The sequence below is a fragment of the Muscardinus avellanarius genome, assembly GCF_963383645.1.
Source record: "Muscardinus avellanarius genome assembly, chromosome: 6".
Classification (NCBI taxonomy): Eukaryota; Metazoa; Chordata; class Mammalia; order Rodentia; family Gliridae; genus Muscardinus; species Muscardinus avellanarius.
The window spans coordinates 128,017,858-128,035,332 of NC_137791.1; the positions used below are offsets into that span (position 1 = coordinate 128,017,858).

Consider the following 17,475-nt stretch of genomic DNA (forward strand, 5'->3'; position numbering starts at 1 on the left):
GGTCGGAATGTCTTCCCATCTACTTGTAGCCCTTGGATTTGCCTGGCTTCAGGACCTAGAGTATCCCATATTCTGTCTGTAAACAGATGAACCAGATTAATTTCTAAATTCACTTTACATTGTAGAAACAAAATTGATATTCTTTGGCAACCGCTCACAGAATTTGGTACTGCAACATCGCTTTCTTGTAATGTGTAAAGTGTTGGGTAATAGTGGAAGACTTAGTGTCCTTGTTGATCCTGGGAAGAAAAGAACCCCTAATTTGAATGTCGACAGGGTTGGGGAGTAGCTCCAGAGCGTGGGGAGCCACAGAATGCCATACTAAGGAGATGTTCGAAGGCCAGAGCCTGGTTGGTTAGCACAGGAGCTCACCCTGTATACTGATGCCTGGGATGCTGTCATGATTGGTAAGAATGAGGAGGTTCTGCAGCTCTGAAAGGAAGTTCCTGCCCTTTATTGAGTACACTACACATGAAAAGCTCTACAGTAGTCAGGCGTGATAGCACAGTCCTCTAATCCCAGTACTTGGGAGGTTGAGACAAGAGGATTACAGATGGGAGACCAGTCTCAGCAACTCAGTACGATCCCTTTTCAAAACAAATAAAGACAAAAAGACTAAGTGTGTGACTCAGAGGTAGAATGCCCCTGGGTTCAATTCCCAGTACTACAACCAAAAAAAAAAAAAAAAAAAAAAGAAGGTATTACAACAGGAGCCTGAGCATTTTCTGTCTTGAGGAACCAGCCTACAGAACACATAGAAAAAACATCTTTCTACTCTTATATTTTAATAGTATATTCAGTTAAAGAAATCCTGAATTTCTTTTTTTCTAATGTTTGTTGGTATTATTTTGTTATACTAAGCTATTTCACAAGTTAGGTTGAGTTTTTCATACTCTAACCTCAGAAGTAAGAAATGATTTTTATACTAATTATGAAAAAATTTTCAATTCATATGTCACAGAGAACTTTTACCATATGAGTTATCCTATAAACCAATATAAAAAATAAGAGAAAATTTACAGTATATGTAGGTAACTATTAAATATATTTTAAAACATGTTCAGTCTCCTAGTGAGATAAATTAACATTGAAATTATACTCGATACCATTTTCCACCATGATATTGGTGAAGATTCAGAGGTCAATCACAGATAGACCAGGCTTTCCATCAGCCCACTAGCAGAACGCAAATTGATGCACCCTACAGAGGGCTCATCAGCAAATTTTGAGTGTGATATTGAAGGTCCAATTTTAGGAACGTGGTTCGATATATCTTCATATTTGTCCAATATGACATTGTACCATAGTTTGTAGTTACAAAAGATTGGAAATCTGTCAAGGGCAGGTTAAATAAATTATGGTACATCCTCACTGAGCTGCCACAAAACTGAGTTCCTTATGAACCTCATGGGAAGATCTATTATGCTGTTAAATAAAAGTTCAAGGAGCAGAATAGTGCACATAGAATGCTGACGTTGTGTAGAAAGGGCTGATCTAGTGGGCCAAGCCTTCAGGAGTTAGGTAAAGACTTACATCATCCTCCTGGAGAGCTGTTGCTCAAAAACACTCTGTCAGCAGGTATCTGCTGTCTGTGCTCGCCTGTTAAAAATACTACCGGCTTCTAATAATTCTGGTCAGAAAAAAACATATTGTTGAGTAGCTGTTCATACTCTTGACTTTCCTTGTTAATTTGAAAGTTCTTAAAAGATGAACCTAATTCTTATGATTGCCCTTGCTAGTGTATGTCCGGTAAAGATTACTTATTTTGAGAACACATAAAGCTAACCTCCTATTTTCATTCCTTTGGTGTGTTTCAGGGACAGACGTTTGCTTCAGCCTGCCCAGGTGTGTGACCTTTTGAAGGGCATCATTTTGGTCATCTGCTATTTCATGATGCACTATGTGGACTACTCCATGATGTACCACCTGATAAGGGGGCAGTCTGTCATCAAGCTCTATATCATCTACAACATGCTCGAGGTAAGGGTGCTCACACACCCGTGCACGTCAGTCTAGCCCCGCTGCCTTCGCAGGTGAGTTCAGGCCTCAGTATAGAAAGTACTCGAGTGAAGAGTGCTTTTCTACCAACTCCAGTGAAGGTGCTTCTGGCCACACATTAAGTGTGTATAGTGTCTTGGGGATCGTTACAATGCAGCTTCAGGTTGAGTGGGTCTAGGAAGGGCCAGGAGACTCTGTGCTTCGAGTGCGGTGGTGCCCGGCTGCTGGTCCTGTGGACACTCAGGATCACAGGCCTCGGGAGCAGTGTTTCCACCTATGCACGGAAGGCCCCTGCTGCCTGGGTGTGTCCAAGCCAGTGCCCCTAAAGAATGTGCACTGTCCAAAGCCAGAAGATTTGTTCTGTCAATTCACTGGAAACCCATGTGTATTTTTTGGTTAGAACTTTAAAGATTATGAAGTTAAATGTTATGACTACATTTATGTTTGCTATAATGGGTATACATTTTCAATTGCTTTGAAATTTCTCTAAATAGTATTATTAATATAAAATATAGTTTATGCAATCAATTTAAAGTAAAAATCTGAATTTATACAAGAAATAAATTGAGCAGATAACACATTCATTTTACAAAAAATTGTTTTATAGGCAGAATCTTAATAAGTTTTTAAAATAGAAAACTATATTGGGTTATATAATGAATTTTGCAATTGAAATGGCATTTTTCTGTACTTTTTCTTTTTTCTTTTGTAGTACTAGGGATCAAACCCAGAGTCTCACGCATGTTAGGCAAAGGCTCCACTACTTAGCTGCACCACAGCCTACCAGTACCACTGTTTTAGGGCACGTGTAAGGTCTGTCCATTTTTTTAAATTACCAGTAAAAATATTATTGTCCCAGTGAGAGGACAGGGATGTGATGTGGGGCAGCAGGCCTTTTTGCTGCCTGTATGGTAGACAGGACTTCTCATCTCTTTCACAGAAGCCATCAGACTCTGTCCTTGTTACTCCTAAATCAAGACTGAGATACTTTAAAACTACCTGGCTTCCTGATTTCAGGCTCTTGCCTGTGCACTTGCTTCACCCCTTCAGCTAGCTTGCTAAGGGGTGAGTGTGCATGAAGTTTGTGAAGCAGAGTAGACCCTGCTTCTCCCACTCACTGAGAGAGATGCTGAGCCTTGGCCCTGTTCTTCTGTCTAATCTCCTTTTTTTAATGTTATACTGAGGATTGAATCCAGGGTTGTTCTTCCTATGAGATATACCTTCCCAGCCCTTTGTAATTTTTGTTTTGAAACAGGATCTCTCTGGGTTGCTGAGAGACTTGCTAAATGGCTGAGGCTGGTCTTGAACCTTCAAACCTCTGATCTCAGCCTCCCAAGTACTGGGATTATAGACCTGGGCCACCATTCTGGCTCTGCTGATCTTTATTATCCTCATTCTTGGGAATGGATCGCAGGGCACAAGGGCTTCTCTCTGCCGCCAGATTAAAGCCCTCTCCAAGATATTATTAGGAGAAAATAGGCCAAAGCAAAGAAACCATGAATTGCCCATTAAGATGTTTGGAATAGTTGGCTTCGTAGACCATAACTCGGTGTGGCTTAAGCACAGCGAATAAGAATTCTGGCCTTGTGTCTGAAGACAAACTACCTCTGGTCGCATTCTGGTTTCTTCTCTCTTGTTTCCTGGTTATCATGGACAGGTTGCTGGCTGCCGATTATCTCTGATCAGTTTTTCAACTGTACAGTTGAGATACTTGCAGAATTATGAACATTAAATGAGATGGTGAAAAGAGTTATCTATTGAATACGTATCTATTAGGTACATAATGAGTCAAGTGTTATATTTGTCCTACAGAATCTGTGTTTGAGTCATGAATTTAAAGTACTAACACCAGAGTCGCCATGATTTCGATGTACCTGTCCCTTTGGTTTACCATTATGAAAGACTCTCAAACAGCTCACTGGAAAAAGTCCAGTTCAAATTCTATGAATATTTGAGCACTCCCCGTGTGCCAGAGAAAAAAGAAATATGAATCAATAAATAAAGATTCTTATTCTTTAGCTTTACTATTAGGATTTTGAGAAACAAGGCCTCCAGGATTCCAGTCGCATCTGAATTTTGGTAACATTTAAATGGACCACAAAAAAGTATCTTTCCACTGTTTGTAGGTAGCTGATCGTCTGTTTTCGTCATTTGGGCAAGACATACTAGATGCTCTCTACTGGACAGCAACAGAGCCTAAAGAAAGGAAAAGAGCTCACATCGGGGTGATCCCTCACTTTCTCATGGCCGTTCTCTATGTCTGTATCCTTTCACACGTACTGAAAAGTCCAGCCTTAGTGCATGCACATCGGACCTTGCTGGATTTGGTTTCTATTTCACTGATTTAAAGATGTATGTTTGTATCCTAAAGATTAATGTGAAATATCTGCATTCTTTGAGAAATCAGCTCAATAAGAAATTGTAAATTTAAAGAGCCTTGTGCATTTATAACCCTTTGAACTACTAAAAAGTTATTCTGTGCTTGATGTAACTGATTATAAGGGAGGATTGTATCATGAAAAGTTAGTGTATTTAGAGCTATATATGACTTTTTTGTACCTAAAACTTTTCTTGATGGTTTCTTTAAATCTGCAAAATCTGTTAGAATTATGGAAATTGAGGGAGGGAATTGTGTGTATCCCTGGCTTAAAGCCTTTTTTGGGGAGACTAATGATTTTTAATAAAAGCATTGAGGTTCACGTATCCACACATTTCTCTTTGTATGCACATGCATGCCTACTTTTAGGGTACTGTGGTGTCCAGTCTTTATTTAATGTCCCTGAAAGATGACACTTGAAAAACTGGGTCATGCTTGGGAAGTGAATGGGACATAGGAAGATAGCTGAAGGTAGAAACTTCTCCCAGCTTTAGCGGAGTAAAAGAGTTAGCATTTTAAGGTATAAATTTATTATTCCATACTGTGAATATAAATCATTTTCTGACATTTCTTACTGTCCTAACAGTCCGTGTCATCCAAAGACCAAGGAAAGAACTTCCAGACTAATTTTTATTTTGTGTTCTTTCTTTTTTTAAAATTTACATTAGCCTAATTCAGCATGCATATTCCTAAATCTCGTCTTTCAATCATTACTATAAGTTATTTATTTTACAAACTCTTTTTGTGTGTGTGTGTGTGGTACTAGTGTTCCTGAAAACCCTTCTACCTCCAGGTTACACTCCCAGACCTATTTTTTAATATTTTTACTTGGAAACAGGGCCTCTTAAGCCAGCAAGGCTGGCTTCAAACCTGCGCAATCCTCTTGTCCCTGCCTCCCAAGCGTGGGGATTACAAGTGTGCGCCACCACGCCCGTCTATTTTACAAACTCTTTTGAGGTTGTAATTCCTAAGCTCTGTGCCAAGTGCTAGAGATATGAAAAGAACCAACCAATCTTGTTTACAAAGATTGGTGACCTAAATAAATGGTTGCATAGAGTTTCATTTCTTCTTTTGTTTGTTTCATATAGAATACATATATTTTATCCTGTTAAATTTATATCAACTATCGCTAAGAGGGAAATTAGGAAGATAATAAAATACTTATGTACACTTTGTTTTAGAAAGCATAGTCGTATCCCCATTGTTTGCTTTTGAATTATAAAGTACTATATATTAAAACATAAGTTTTATTAAGTTTATTTTTTTTCCTTGACATGCTGTTAGTTTTGCATGCAATTCTTATAATGGTTCAAGCTACAACTCTCAATGTAGCTTTTAACTCGCATAATAAGTCTCTGCTGACTATCATGATGTCGAATAATGTAAGTATAAGATTTTAGTTGACATTTTGAGGTCCTAAAGTCTTTTAGTGGTTATACTGTAGATGAAATGAAATTTTTTGTTCGGTACATTATTTATTCTCCAGGAAGTTTTGCATGTAGCAAGTCAATTTTTAAAACTACTATAACGATAAAAATGATATTTCTGTTTGCTATTTCAGTTTGTTGAAATTAAAGGAAGTGTTTTCAAGAAGTTTGAAAAGAACAATCTCTTTCAAATGTCAAATAGTGGTATGTACAATTAGATTCTACTTGTAGCACTAATTAAAATTAATTCAAAGTAGTTCATTGCCATAAACATAAATGATGAATAGTATTTTAATCAAAATAATTACATTTTTTAAAACAAATGACTATGAAGTGAGGAAAATTTTTCAACTCACAGGGCTAAAACAGCTGAGTAGAGGTTAAAAAAAAGATTTTAACCCTACCCCTTTCCCCCAAAAATAATTCAAAGTGGTCATTGTCTTAAATATGTTAGCCAGGCATGGTAGCATATGCCTGTAATCCCAGTACTTGGGTGGCTGAGACAGGAGAATTGAAGGTTTGAGACCAGCCTCAGCAACTCAGACTCTCAGCAACCTAGCAAGACCTTGCTTCAAGATAAAAAGAGTTGGTGGTATAGCTCAGAGGTAGAAAGCCCCTGTGTTCAATCCCCATTACCACAAAAATAAATAAACATGCTAAATTATAAAACCTCATAGGAGAATATAATCACAACTTTTATGCAGGCAAACTAATAACCATTAACCTTAAGAAATAAATAAATTGAACCTTTTTGAAAGACTTATGCTCATTTAAAAAATCAAGGAAATGGAAAGGCAGGCCACACTATTAAGAGAAAAGACTTGAGATGCGCAGAAGATGCATGAATGGCCAGTGAGCCCTTGAGACAGGGATCCGCGTTCCTAGGCAGACGTACAACCCCAGGGACATGGAAAGGCATGCCTTAGGCCTGTGGCTGCAGCACCAGAATGGGTGGGCTGATGGTGCCAGGAGTCCGTGCAGCATGGAGGACCTGACACACCAGGTCATGGTGCGGTGGAATGTTCCAGCTGCCCTGGAAACTTGTGTTTCCCTACCCTGTAATTCAGCACTGAGAATTACTATGGCAGAAAACTGGAAACAACCTTCATTTCTATCAACAGGCAGAGGGATAATTTAGGTAGTGGTGTATTCATTACCATGGAATACTTCTCAGCAGTTAAAGAAAAAAAAAATGAGCCTCTGATTGACATCTACCATGTGCATCTCGAAAGATTGTGTTCAGGGGGAAAAAGCCAGACAAAAAAGTGCATACTGGTTGATTCCACTTATATGAGACTTAGAACTAGACAGAATTAAATTATGCTACACATAAGCATGGTTGCTTTTGAGAGATAGGGACTGGCTGGCGTGAGGGGCACAAGACAACTTCCTGGGTAGAGTTCTTCTCTGGTAGTTAGGAGACTGGCAGCTCAGTGGAGCATTTACCAGAACTCAGCAAATTGTGTGCCTAAGATCTGTGCATTGCACTGTGTATGAGTGTTGCCTTTATATTTGAAAAGGAAAAGAATGATATGAATATATTAAAGGCAACAAATGTTTAGAATTGTAGGAGATTTGACAACTAGGCAAGGAACCAAAAAAGAAAAGGAAAGCCTCGACCACTTAGGGGGCCAAGAGGCAGGCTGTACTGCATCTTCCTGTCTGCTTTTCCACATGTGCGGGGTCTAGTGCTGGGAGGAAGGGAGGGAGGGAGGGAGGGAGGAAGGAAGGGTGAAAGGGCAGGGCTCATTGGAGGATTTTGCTACCATTTCTAGTAGCTAGTAGTTAACCATAGCTTTTTTTTTTTTTTTTTTTTTTTTTTGGTGGTACTGCGGGTGGAACCCAGGGGCTTTCTACCTCCGGACTATACTCCCAGACCTTTTTTTATATTTTATTTGGAAACAGGGTCTCGCTAAGTTGCTGAGAGCCTCACTAAGTAGCTGAGGCTGGCTTCGAACCCGTGCGATCCTCTTGTCTCAGCCTCCCAAGTGCAGGGATTACAAGCGTGCACCACCACGCCTGGCTAACCATAGAAAGTTTTGATTCAACTATAAGAACTTCATTCATTGTAGAAATCATATCTTACTAACTTATGTTAATGTCCTTCTTTGAATGTGTGCCCTTTATAGAGCTTTAAACTAGACATGCAGATTTTAAGTTTTAAGGGTTTTCAGTCTTTGTGTATTAGAGCCTCAAAATTGTAAGGAGGAAGTTGTGAGTGGCTTTAAACCTTATCACCAGCATGTTGATGAAATTAATAACACTTTTCCTTCATTTCTTAAACAGGTACCCCAAATTACAGTCTCTTAGTTAAGAGGGATTAGGGATTCAATATTTCAGTTTTAAGAAAATTCTGAACAAATAGGCATGTTGATCAGGTATACATGTCAGCTCACAAGCATCTCACGAGTTTATAATTAATACCAAAAATGGGGGTGGGGGGTTTGTGAGTAAAATAGTTTATGTTACAATGTAAAGTGGTCTCCATTGTACCCTGCAGATTTTATAAGAAATTAACTTTACCCTAAGGTCACTTTTTAAATCCTCCCCCAAGTAAGAAAATATCTGTCCTAAGCAGTCTTGCTTATCCGGCACGCAGTGCTCCCTCCTGAGGCGAAGGAGGAGGAGTCACCAAGAGCTGCCCTCCACCCTCCTGTGAATCCTTGGCCCCTCTACCTGAGCAGCCGCACCACTGGAGCCAGGCCCTGGGGGCTCACAGGACAGTGCTTCTTGGCCTATGTATCTTCCTGTGAAATTTTTTTCCCTTAGAAGTTGAGCTACCAAATACATAGGGTAAAGTTTAGTACCTCTTGCTGGTTTATCATGGAAGACTTTGTTGGGAAGTTTTAGAATACCCTTTTTTCTTCCAGTATTAGCTGACTGTGCATTTTCTTTAGAGAAACTGCCTCAGGACACATGAAATGGTTTAGTTAATAAAACCAGACTTTTAGCAATTTATTCTTTTTTCCACTTCATTTTAATGTAAACATGGGTTGAATATAAACCTAGGGCTTTCTGATTTGTATTCTTGAGATGAAAGTTATTACCCCTTAATAATGTGGTCTGCCAGGAGGTTTAATCCTCTTAACACCGGCTGCATACTGCTGTCAGTTTGAGGGCTGTAGGGAGCACAGCAGTCACCTGTTTCCCTTTGAAACTTAGCTGTAAATAAGTTAGTGTGTCTGTGTTAGTGGTAGCACAACAGAACAAAAGGAGCTTTTGTAATATAAACATGAGAAGTATCCTGAAAGTGCTAATCACCAGTGTTTAAGCTCCTTAAGAAAGGTTCAGAGAAAGCATTTCCATTTTAGACGTTGAATTTTTAATCATAAAAACCCAACCCTTGTAATCTAAACACTGACAGTTTTAAAGATGAGATAGGATGCAAATATATAGTTCATTGCTTTGTTTATATAATTTTAGATTTTATTTTATTATGAATAAACTTTTTAAAGTGGAGCTATGCTTTACTAATGATTAAATGTTAAGTCAAATCTTACCATCAGAATATATATGTAAAACATTTAATTGTAAAAAGTAAAGCTTAAGCTGGGCGTGGTGGCGCATGCTTGTAATCCCAGCATTCGGTAGGCTGAGACTGGAGGATCGCTGTTCCGCAGACAGCCTCAGCTACTTAGTGAGGTCCTCCACAACTTAGTGAAACTCTGTTTCAAAATAAAGAATAAAAAAATAGGGCAGGAGGTGTAGCTCGGAGGTAGAATGCGCCTGGGTTCCATCCCCAGACCTGCAAAAAAAAAAAAAGTAAAGCTTAAAGCATAGGAATAAAAAAAAATTTAAATATTCACATAACTTCATTTTTATAAGTTGATTAATGAGTTTTTGAAGTAAAAATATACTTACTTTATCCTATATATATTAAGATTATGTATATTTACCAGAATTTATCTATTTTTACTATCACCAATATTTCCATATTGCCTGCTTTTCTTAAATTTATTTTATTTTAAATATTTCTCTGATTAAATGAGGTTTTCCCCTTTCATCAGTATTCTCAGAATTAAGATGATTGCAGATTTTCTTTTATGTTGGCAGCCACCATGTGTCCAAGAACCAGATATAATTAGCTTAAATACTGCTTTTGTTTTTGCTTTATTATGTTGGAGTTCATAAAAATGTACTTTGGTTTATTTAAATTTCTCAAGGTAATTTCTTTCCAGATAATTATATAATGAACCACATTCATATTATATCCTTAGTTGAAGGGTCAAAAATAAGCAAATTTTTTGTTAACTTTTTAAGAAAGCACTTAGCACACATAGAAACAGCCATGTGAATAGTTGTCCAGAGCTCCAATTAAAGGTACTTGAGAAATTTAATCCCATCAACTAAGATCCACAGTTAACTGTAAGTAAGGAGCAGAATAGGTTTTGCGTCAAACTTTGGTAGGCATTTTTCTGGGGCAGATTTCTAGTTTAACTTAAATCCCTTTTGAAGTCACAAAGTAACATGGACATGTTGATATAAGACTAGCAAAAACACTTGAGAACCCCACATGTACTTGAGTTGTAATATACCTTTTGAGGGGGCACAGTTCGCGCTGTGTACCTTGAGGCTCATTGCTGTAATGGAGCCAGAGCCGCACCGTTGGGCGCCAAACTGTAACAGTGCCCCCTCAAAAGGTATATTACAACTGAAGTTGTAGCACCAATACTGATACATTGTGAGATAGAGCATTGTCTGTGGGTTTTTGTTCTTAGGTAATTTAGAAAAAATTGCCAGAACGATACTGTTGTAAGCTTAAGCAATTTTTATTATAACAAAGGTAGAAGGGACAGAATTATAAAGCACTACATCAGGGGGACATAGTAGAGTGCCTTGAAAATAAGAAACTGAAGTTTTTGAACATAGAACAGTTTTTTTTTTTTTTTTAAAGATTCATTGTCTCCCATCTTGACTAACCAAGTCTTTCTATCTGCTCCTGACCTGACTAGGTATGGACCTGCCCATTATCTCCAGTGCAAGCCTTTTGATACGATTATGAGGATTCACTATTTCCCATCCTGCTTGACCAAAAGCCTTCTTCCTGCCCTGATGCAGGTGTGGGCCCACCCATTATCTCCCGTGCAAGCCCAAGCCTTTGTTATGACCAAGTTGTGTTACTTGCTTAACAAAGTCAGGGGTCACATGGTATCTGCCCCCTTTGACAAAGGCCTGTACCATCCTCCCTTGTCCTTGGGGAATTTTAGCCTATCTACTAGAAGTTATTTATTATGTAAACTTGTCTTTAAAATATGAAGGCCCTGGGCTACAACTCTTGTGTACTTGGTAATCATTTTTGGTGAGGGAACTGCATTATAACAAGCTGCCCAAGTACCTGACAGCACCCAGGCCCTGACTACTTTTTACATTTTTAAATTAATACCAAAGCAGTTTTCTAGTACCGGCACATTTCCCATCAACCGCTGTGAGCGTATACCCCCAAAACATGTTATTGTATAAGAAGTAACTCTGATGACACAGACAGAATTGCAGTTCACACCCACTGTGCTTCAGAGAAATAAAGGTGCAGCTTAGATCCATCGCAAATAAAGAGCTGAGCTTTCCTCGGAAAGGAGGTCCCAGCAGCTGGCTAGAAGAATGTGCGGATTTAGGAAAGACAGGTTGTAAAGACCAACTCACTTACAGAGGACTGGGTTTTGCCATGGAAGGAAAGACCAAATCCTTTGCCACAGGTCACAGAGAACAGGTTTAAGTAAGAAAAAGGAGCAAAGAGCAGTCCTGTGAAACAAATCAAAATCCAGAGCGCTTATCCAAGAGGAACCATAGTTTCATGGTGTTACTAAGAGAGCAGAATAGCTGGAAATGAGGAGGATGTATGAGAACGTTGGAGACTAGTTTTATGCGCGCAGTTGTTTCTGGCCATAGCCCTGCCGTTGCGTAGACGCATCCATGGGTATGCATACTTACTGCAAACATAGAGTGGCTTCACTCCATCTCTTCATTGCATAATATCCTGAACTGTTAGGATAAAATAACATTTAAAAAGTGAAATATGTAACCTAGCATTTGGCAGGATGGCTTGCTTTTACCAACCTCAGAGAGTATATCCTTACTAATTATGGTGTGATTTTGAAACCTAATTGTTTTTTCCACTCAAGTTCTATATATACCCCAAGAAATGCCATTGTAATACAATTATTCTCTTGGCTAAGGGCCTCATCAGGACAATACTTATGTACTTTTTATTTACCATATTCAAAGTAGTATGAGACACAAGGTTTTATGTTCCCCAAAGACTTGTATTTTACCTTCTGCATCTACTTTTTGTTCTGTAAAATGAATGAAGTTGGCCGGGCGTGGTGGCGCACGCTTGTAATCCCCGCGCTTGGGAGGCAGAGACAGGAGGATCGCACAGGTTTGAAGCCAGCCTTGGTGGCTTAAGAGACCCTGTTTCAAAATAAAAAACCATAAAATAGGTCGGGGAGTGTAGCCCGGAGGTAGAAGGGCTTCCAGGAACCCCAGTACCACCAAAAAAAAGAAAATGAATGAATGAAGTTGTCTTGTGTTCCCAAAGACCACTGGAGAAATTTAATGACTGAGGCTGAGCAATTTGATGGTTTAAATCTCTTTTGAAGTTCATATAAAACTTAAGTTTCCACACTAGAATTATGTTGGCAGAAAAAAGTAGATGGCTTACCATTATATCACCTATCTATCTAAAATAGTATGCAGTCAGCCTTCTGTATCTATGGGTTCTGTACCCAAGGTTTCACCAACTGTAGACTGAAAGTACTCTACAACCAAAAAATTATATCTGGATCAAATTGTACAAATAATTAAAGTTATTTAGTTATATAATAATTGAAATTATACCTGTACAGTCTATTTTTTTCTTGTTGTTATTCCCTACAAATAGAGTGTAACCACTACTTACATTACCATTTAAGTAGCATTTATATTGTATTTAGGCATTTTAAATAATTTAGAGATTATTATTTTAAATCATAAATATACATTCTAATAAATATACTTTTTTTAAGTACTGAGGGTAGAACCCAGGGGCATTCTACCTTAGAGCTACACCCCTAGCCCTACTTTTTTATTGTTTATTTTGAAACAAGGTCTCACTAAGTTGCAGAAGGCCTCACTAAGTAGATGAGGCTGTCTGCGAACTGTGATCCTCCTGTCTCAACCTCCCAAATGCTGGGATTACAAGCATGTGCCACCACACCCAGCTACATTTTAAATAATAAATATGCACCCTCTTGTACTTTTAAATAATCTGAGGAGAGGATGTGAATTATACGCAAATACCGCAATGTGTTATGTAAGGGACTTGAGCTTTGTGGATTTGGATGTTTGCAGGGTCCTAAGCCAATCCCCACAGATTCTGAGAGATAGCTGTGTTTTTTCTTTGTAGACATATATGCATGTTTTGACAAAGAATTATTTTATATGTGTACAATGTTATTTTATTTACGTGAACTATAGTACTTACATGTTGAAATTTTTTTTAGATATTAAGGAGCGTTTCACAAATTATGTGCTTTTGCTAATAGTGTGTTTAAGAAACATGGAACAGTTTTCTTGGAATCCGGGTAAGTGCTCTTTAATAATAGTGCTATAATTTTACTATTAAACCAGGATTGTTCTTTCACATGGAATAAAAGGAGAACTGCAGAAAATGTCAAAGGACCAGCCACTGCACTGTTTTGAGTGTAAGAAATAGCTACTTCAGGAGACTGGGTGGAGCGTGTTTCCTGTGGTGTGGTAGTGTGCTCTTCTTTCCCATAAGCCTCTCAGTGTACAGTGCTCCTTGGCTCAGCCCAGTACTGCAAAAAAGAAAAGAAACATGCCCAAGTCGTTCAGTGTTGGTAGTAGAGTTTATTGACTTCTAAACCTGGAGATGCCAGGCGTAGATGAGCCGCCCTGCCTCGGACAGCCCCACCCCCAGCCCAGGCCTCCCTGCCTCCGGTCCTCGTCAGCATTTCCATTTTTTTTCATGCTCTGCCCAACTCTTCGATTCATAAGAGTCTCAAGAGGTTATCTGCTATCTTTTTGTTGTTTTGTTATCAGTTAGTAGTACTGCATTATGATTTTAATAACTATTTTAAAGGTAAGCAGATTTAGCAAGTTGCATTCATATGACAGTGATGGCAGTGAAAGAAGTGAGTAATCATTATCTTTTTTATGATTTTATTGGTCTGTTATAGTGCTACATCATAACGTGGCTAGAGTGATGGTAACATACATGCACATGGCACTTGGCTGGCTTTCCCAGCTCCCTCTCCACTCTCCCCTTCCCCACACACAGTGTTGAGATTGGCATTGGTGCTCTCACATAGGCACATAATGTCATGGGAAGTGACCCCTTCACTGATTCCCTCCCCCTCCCTTCCCCTATACCACCATTTCTCCTCCATTATCTGAAGTCCCTCTGGCATCCTGATTACTCCCTAGCCTCCACATATGCAAGGAAACCTATGACCCTTCACTTTCTGTGACTGGCTGATCTCACTTAACATAATATTCTCCAGGTTCATCCATTTGCCTGCAAATTACATAATTTTGTTTTTTATTGCTGAGTAGAATTCCACTGTATATATATCCTATCATTGTGCAATCCAAATCTTTTCGTCTATTGATGGACACCTAGGTTGGTTCCATAATTTGCCTATTGTAAATTGTGCTGCTATAAACATGAATACGTATATATTACTCTAATATTCTGTTATCTTTATATCGTGGTGGTCAGTCAAAAAGGGAAAACAGTGCCCAGTTGACTTGGGCTCTCTGTGAGCTATTCGCTATCACATCGCGGCAACTATAGAATTAAAGACTTCCCTACGGAGCCTGCTTTCTAGTTATCCCACCCGGGTGCAGGTTCTGTGAAGGCAAGACTCTGGGCTCCACTGGAACACTGTGGTGTGTGTGTGGCGGTGGGGGTGCGTGTACACGCATTCACGTGTTACGAAGGATTGAACTTGGAGGCATTCTACCTCCTAGCTACACCTTTTTATTATTTTATTTTGAAACAGAGTCTAAGTTGCTAAAGCTGGCCTTGAACCTGAAATCTTCACCTCAGCCTCCAAGATACTGGGATTACAGGCGTAATCCACCATGCCAAGAAATATGGCTCTTTTGATAAAGGTTATAATTAATTGAATACCAATTGTAGCACCATTTCTTAAAAATATTACAGTTTTCCCTTTGGGACTTTAGACTTCTGATAGTTTGTGATACAGATTCTATTCATATTAAGATATTTACTCCTCTGTCTTCTTTCTATCTTTTTTTATAGATCATCTCTGCGTGCTTTTTCCAGATGTCTGTATGGTGATTACATCGGAAATTGCTGTGGATATTGTAAAGCATGCCTTTATCACCAAATTCAATGACATTACTGCAGATGTATGTATTTCCATAAGCAACTCAATGCTTATGGTTTACTTCTAATATTATAAAGTAGAATAATGAGCTTAGGTGTATGGCATTTATGAAAATAAGAGCCGTTGACTACTGTTTTAAAGTTAAGATTGTCATTTGAAGTTTGTGAAACTTGCTGCCCTCCTGCAGTGTCTTAATGCACTCAGTGTTGGGAAGTCCTAGACCCCTACTCAGCTGGGAGTGTACTCAGCCTGAGGTCAAGGTCAGTGTCAGAATTCACATCATTACAGACACCACTGCCCTCACAATCTGGTGCCAAACGATTTTCACATCAGATTGTTTCCATTTAAAAAGTTAGAACATCAAAACTTCTCTCTGGCTGGTTTTTTAAAAATATTTTTATTTAAAATTTGATCCCCTTTCCCTGTGATTACAAATAGCTTCCTAAGTTCTAGAAGACAAGAGCCATACATTTTGTTCCTGTGAAAATACTTGAAACTTTGAGGGGTGTGTTTTTTTTATCTTAACCATAGTCTGTAGAATTTCAGAAGTGGATATGTGGCTGTAGGCTCATTGTACATCGAGTAAAACAGGAGAATTTCCTGAGGTATTCTTCATTCCTTCCCCAGTCCCAAAATGATATTAGTCAAACGGGTTTCTGGCTTTAGTACGTTGTGTGCATGTGTGTGGTATTGGGGATTGAACTCAGGGCATTCTGCACTCCCAGTCCTATTGTATTTTTTATTTTGAAACAGGGTCTCACTAAATTGCTGAGGCTGGCTTCGAACCTGCAGTCCTCCTATCTCAGCTTCCCCGGTACTAGGATTATTAGTTTATTGTGAATTTCTAAAGGATTTAATATACTAGGAGAAAATGTGATTTTGTACTTTTTTGTAAGTCACTGATAAAGTGATTTCATTATTTTCTCTCTTGGCTTCCTTTGTACAGACTGATTCCCTTTCACAGAATCATTTTTTCAAAATCTGAAGTCAATATTAATAGTCATGGTTCAGGTATTTAGTGCAATTTTTAGTGAAAAGGCCAATTTACAAATGCCCTGGTAACTACTGAGATGGTATTAATATGTTGCCTAAGTCACTTTTAGATCATGCTTATTATTAGCATCCATTCTAAGAAGGCATTGTTAGAGTTAGATGTAGAGTAATAATAATCATTGAAACTGCTTATTTAACTTGGGGATACTAGGGATTGAACCCAGGGATGTTCTATCTCCAAGCTACACTTCCAGTCCTATTTTGTTTTATATTTTATGTTTTTGTTTTAAAACAGGATCTCACTAAGTTGAGGAGGGCCTCTAAGTTGCTGAGGGTGTCTAGAAACTACAGTCCTCCTGTCTCAGCCTCCCAAGTACTGGAATTAACGGGTGTGGACTACCACACCTAGCTATAATTTTTTTTTTTTTTTTCAGCACTGGGAGTGGAACTCAGGTGCATTCTACCTCTGAGCTACACCCCAGCCATATTTTTAGTCTTTTATTTTTAAACAGGGTCTCACTAAGTTGCAAAGGGCTTACTAAGTAGCTGAGGCTGTCCACAAATCGCGATCCTTCAGTCTCCGCCTCCTGAATGCTGGGATTACAAGAGTTCACCACCACGCCTGGCTATAACTACTTTTAAAATAATACTCTTTCCAACATTCTAAACTCTCAGAACCATATAATTGAATATGTATTCCTCTTTGAAAGAAACCCTTAAAAAGCCTATGAATATAATAAGGGGAATTGGGGCCATATTTTAACCTTTAACCGTAAGAAAACAGATAGAGAAACCATGTCCAGAGATCTTGGTTATTAGTATTTGTTCCTGGTTAATTATTAAATATTTTTATCATCAAAGTCTACCTTTCCACAGTGTATATGTATGCTAGATGTCTTAATATTTCCTTCTTGTTTGTTTTTAGGTCTACAGTGAATATAGAGCCAGCCTTGCTTTTGATCTTGTTAGCAGCCGGCAGAAAAATGTGAGCACTTAATCAAAGGCACGACCTGAAATTAACTGAGCCATGGTTAAATTGTTAGTTAAGGAAAAACAGCATAGACTTAAACTTCCTACTTATCTCTATTCTAGACTGAACATTTACACACTAATACTACTTTACATTAAAAGCATATGACTTTATAGCATTGTAATAGTCATACAATTTTGTATTTAAAACATTTTGAGAAGTTAGATTCACACATCATTTTACTTAACAGGTGCCAGGCTCTCTTACAACTCATAGCCTCACCTGTTTAGAACATTTGCTAGTGATGAGTGGATAGTATATTTTAAATGTCAGTTAAAAGCCTGGTGTGGTGACGCATGC

General features: G+C 38.5%; 1 protein-coding gene across 1 annotated transcript in view; it reads left to right on the top strand.

Moving 5' to 3' along the window:
• The window catches only part of TAPT1 (transmembrane anterior posterior transformation 1), a gene marked incomplete at both ends in the record, with an annotated part of 57,991 nt that overhangs the window by 31,368 nt on the left and 9,148 nt on the right, over positions 1–17,475 (top strand). Inside the window, 7 exons of the mRNA XM_080697666.1 lie at positions 1,818–1,980; positions 4,125–4,260; positions 5,660–5,757; positions 5,937–6,006; positions 13,281–13,361; positions 15,065–15,174; positions 17,071–17,130. Of these exons, the coding sequence (XP_080553792.1) occupies positions 1,818–1,980; positions 4,125–4,260; positions 5,660–5,757; positions 5,937–6,006; positions 13,281–13,361; positions 15,065–15,174; positions 17,071–17,130 (718 nt within the window). The remainder of the gene's footprint in view (positions 1–1,817; positions 1,981–4,124; positions 4,261–5,659; positions 5,758–5,936; positions 6,007–13,280; positions 13,362–15,064; positions 15,175–17,070; positions 17,131–17,475) is intronic.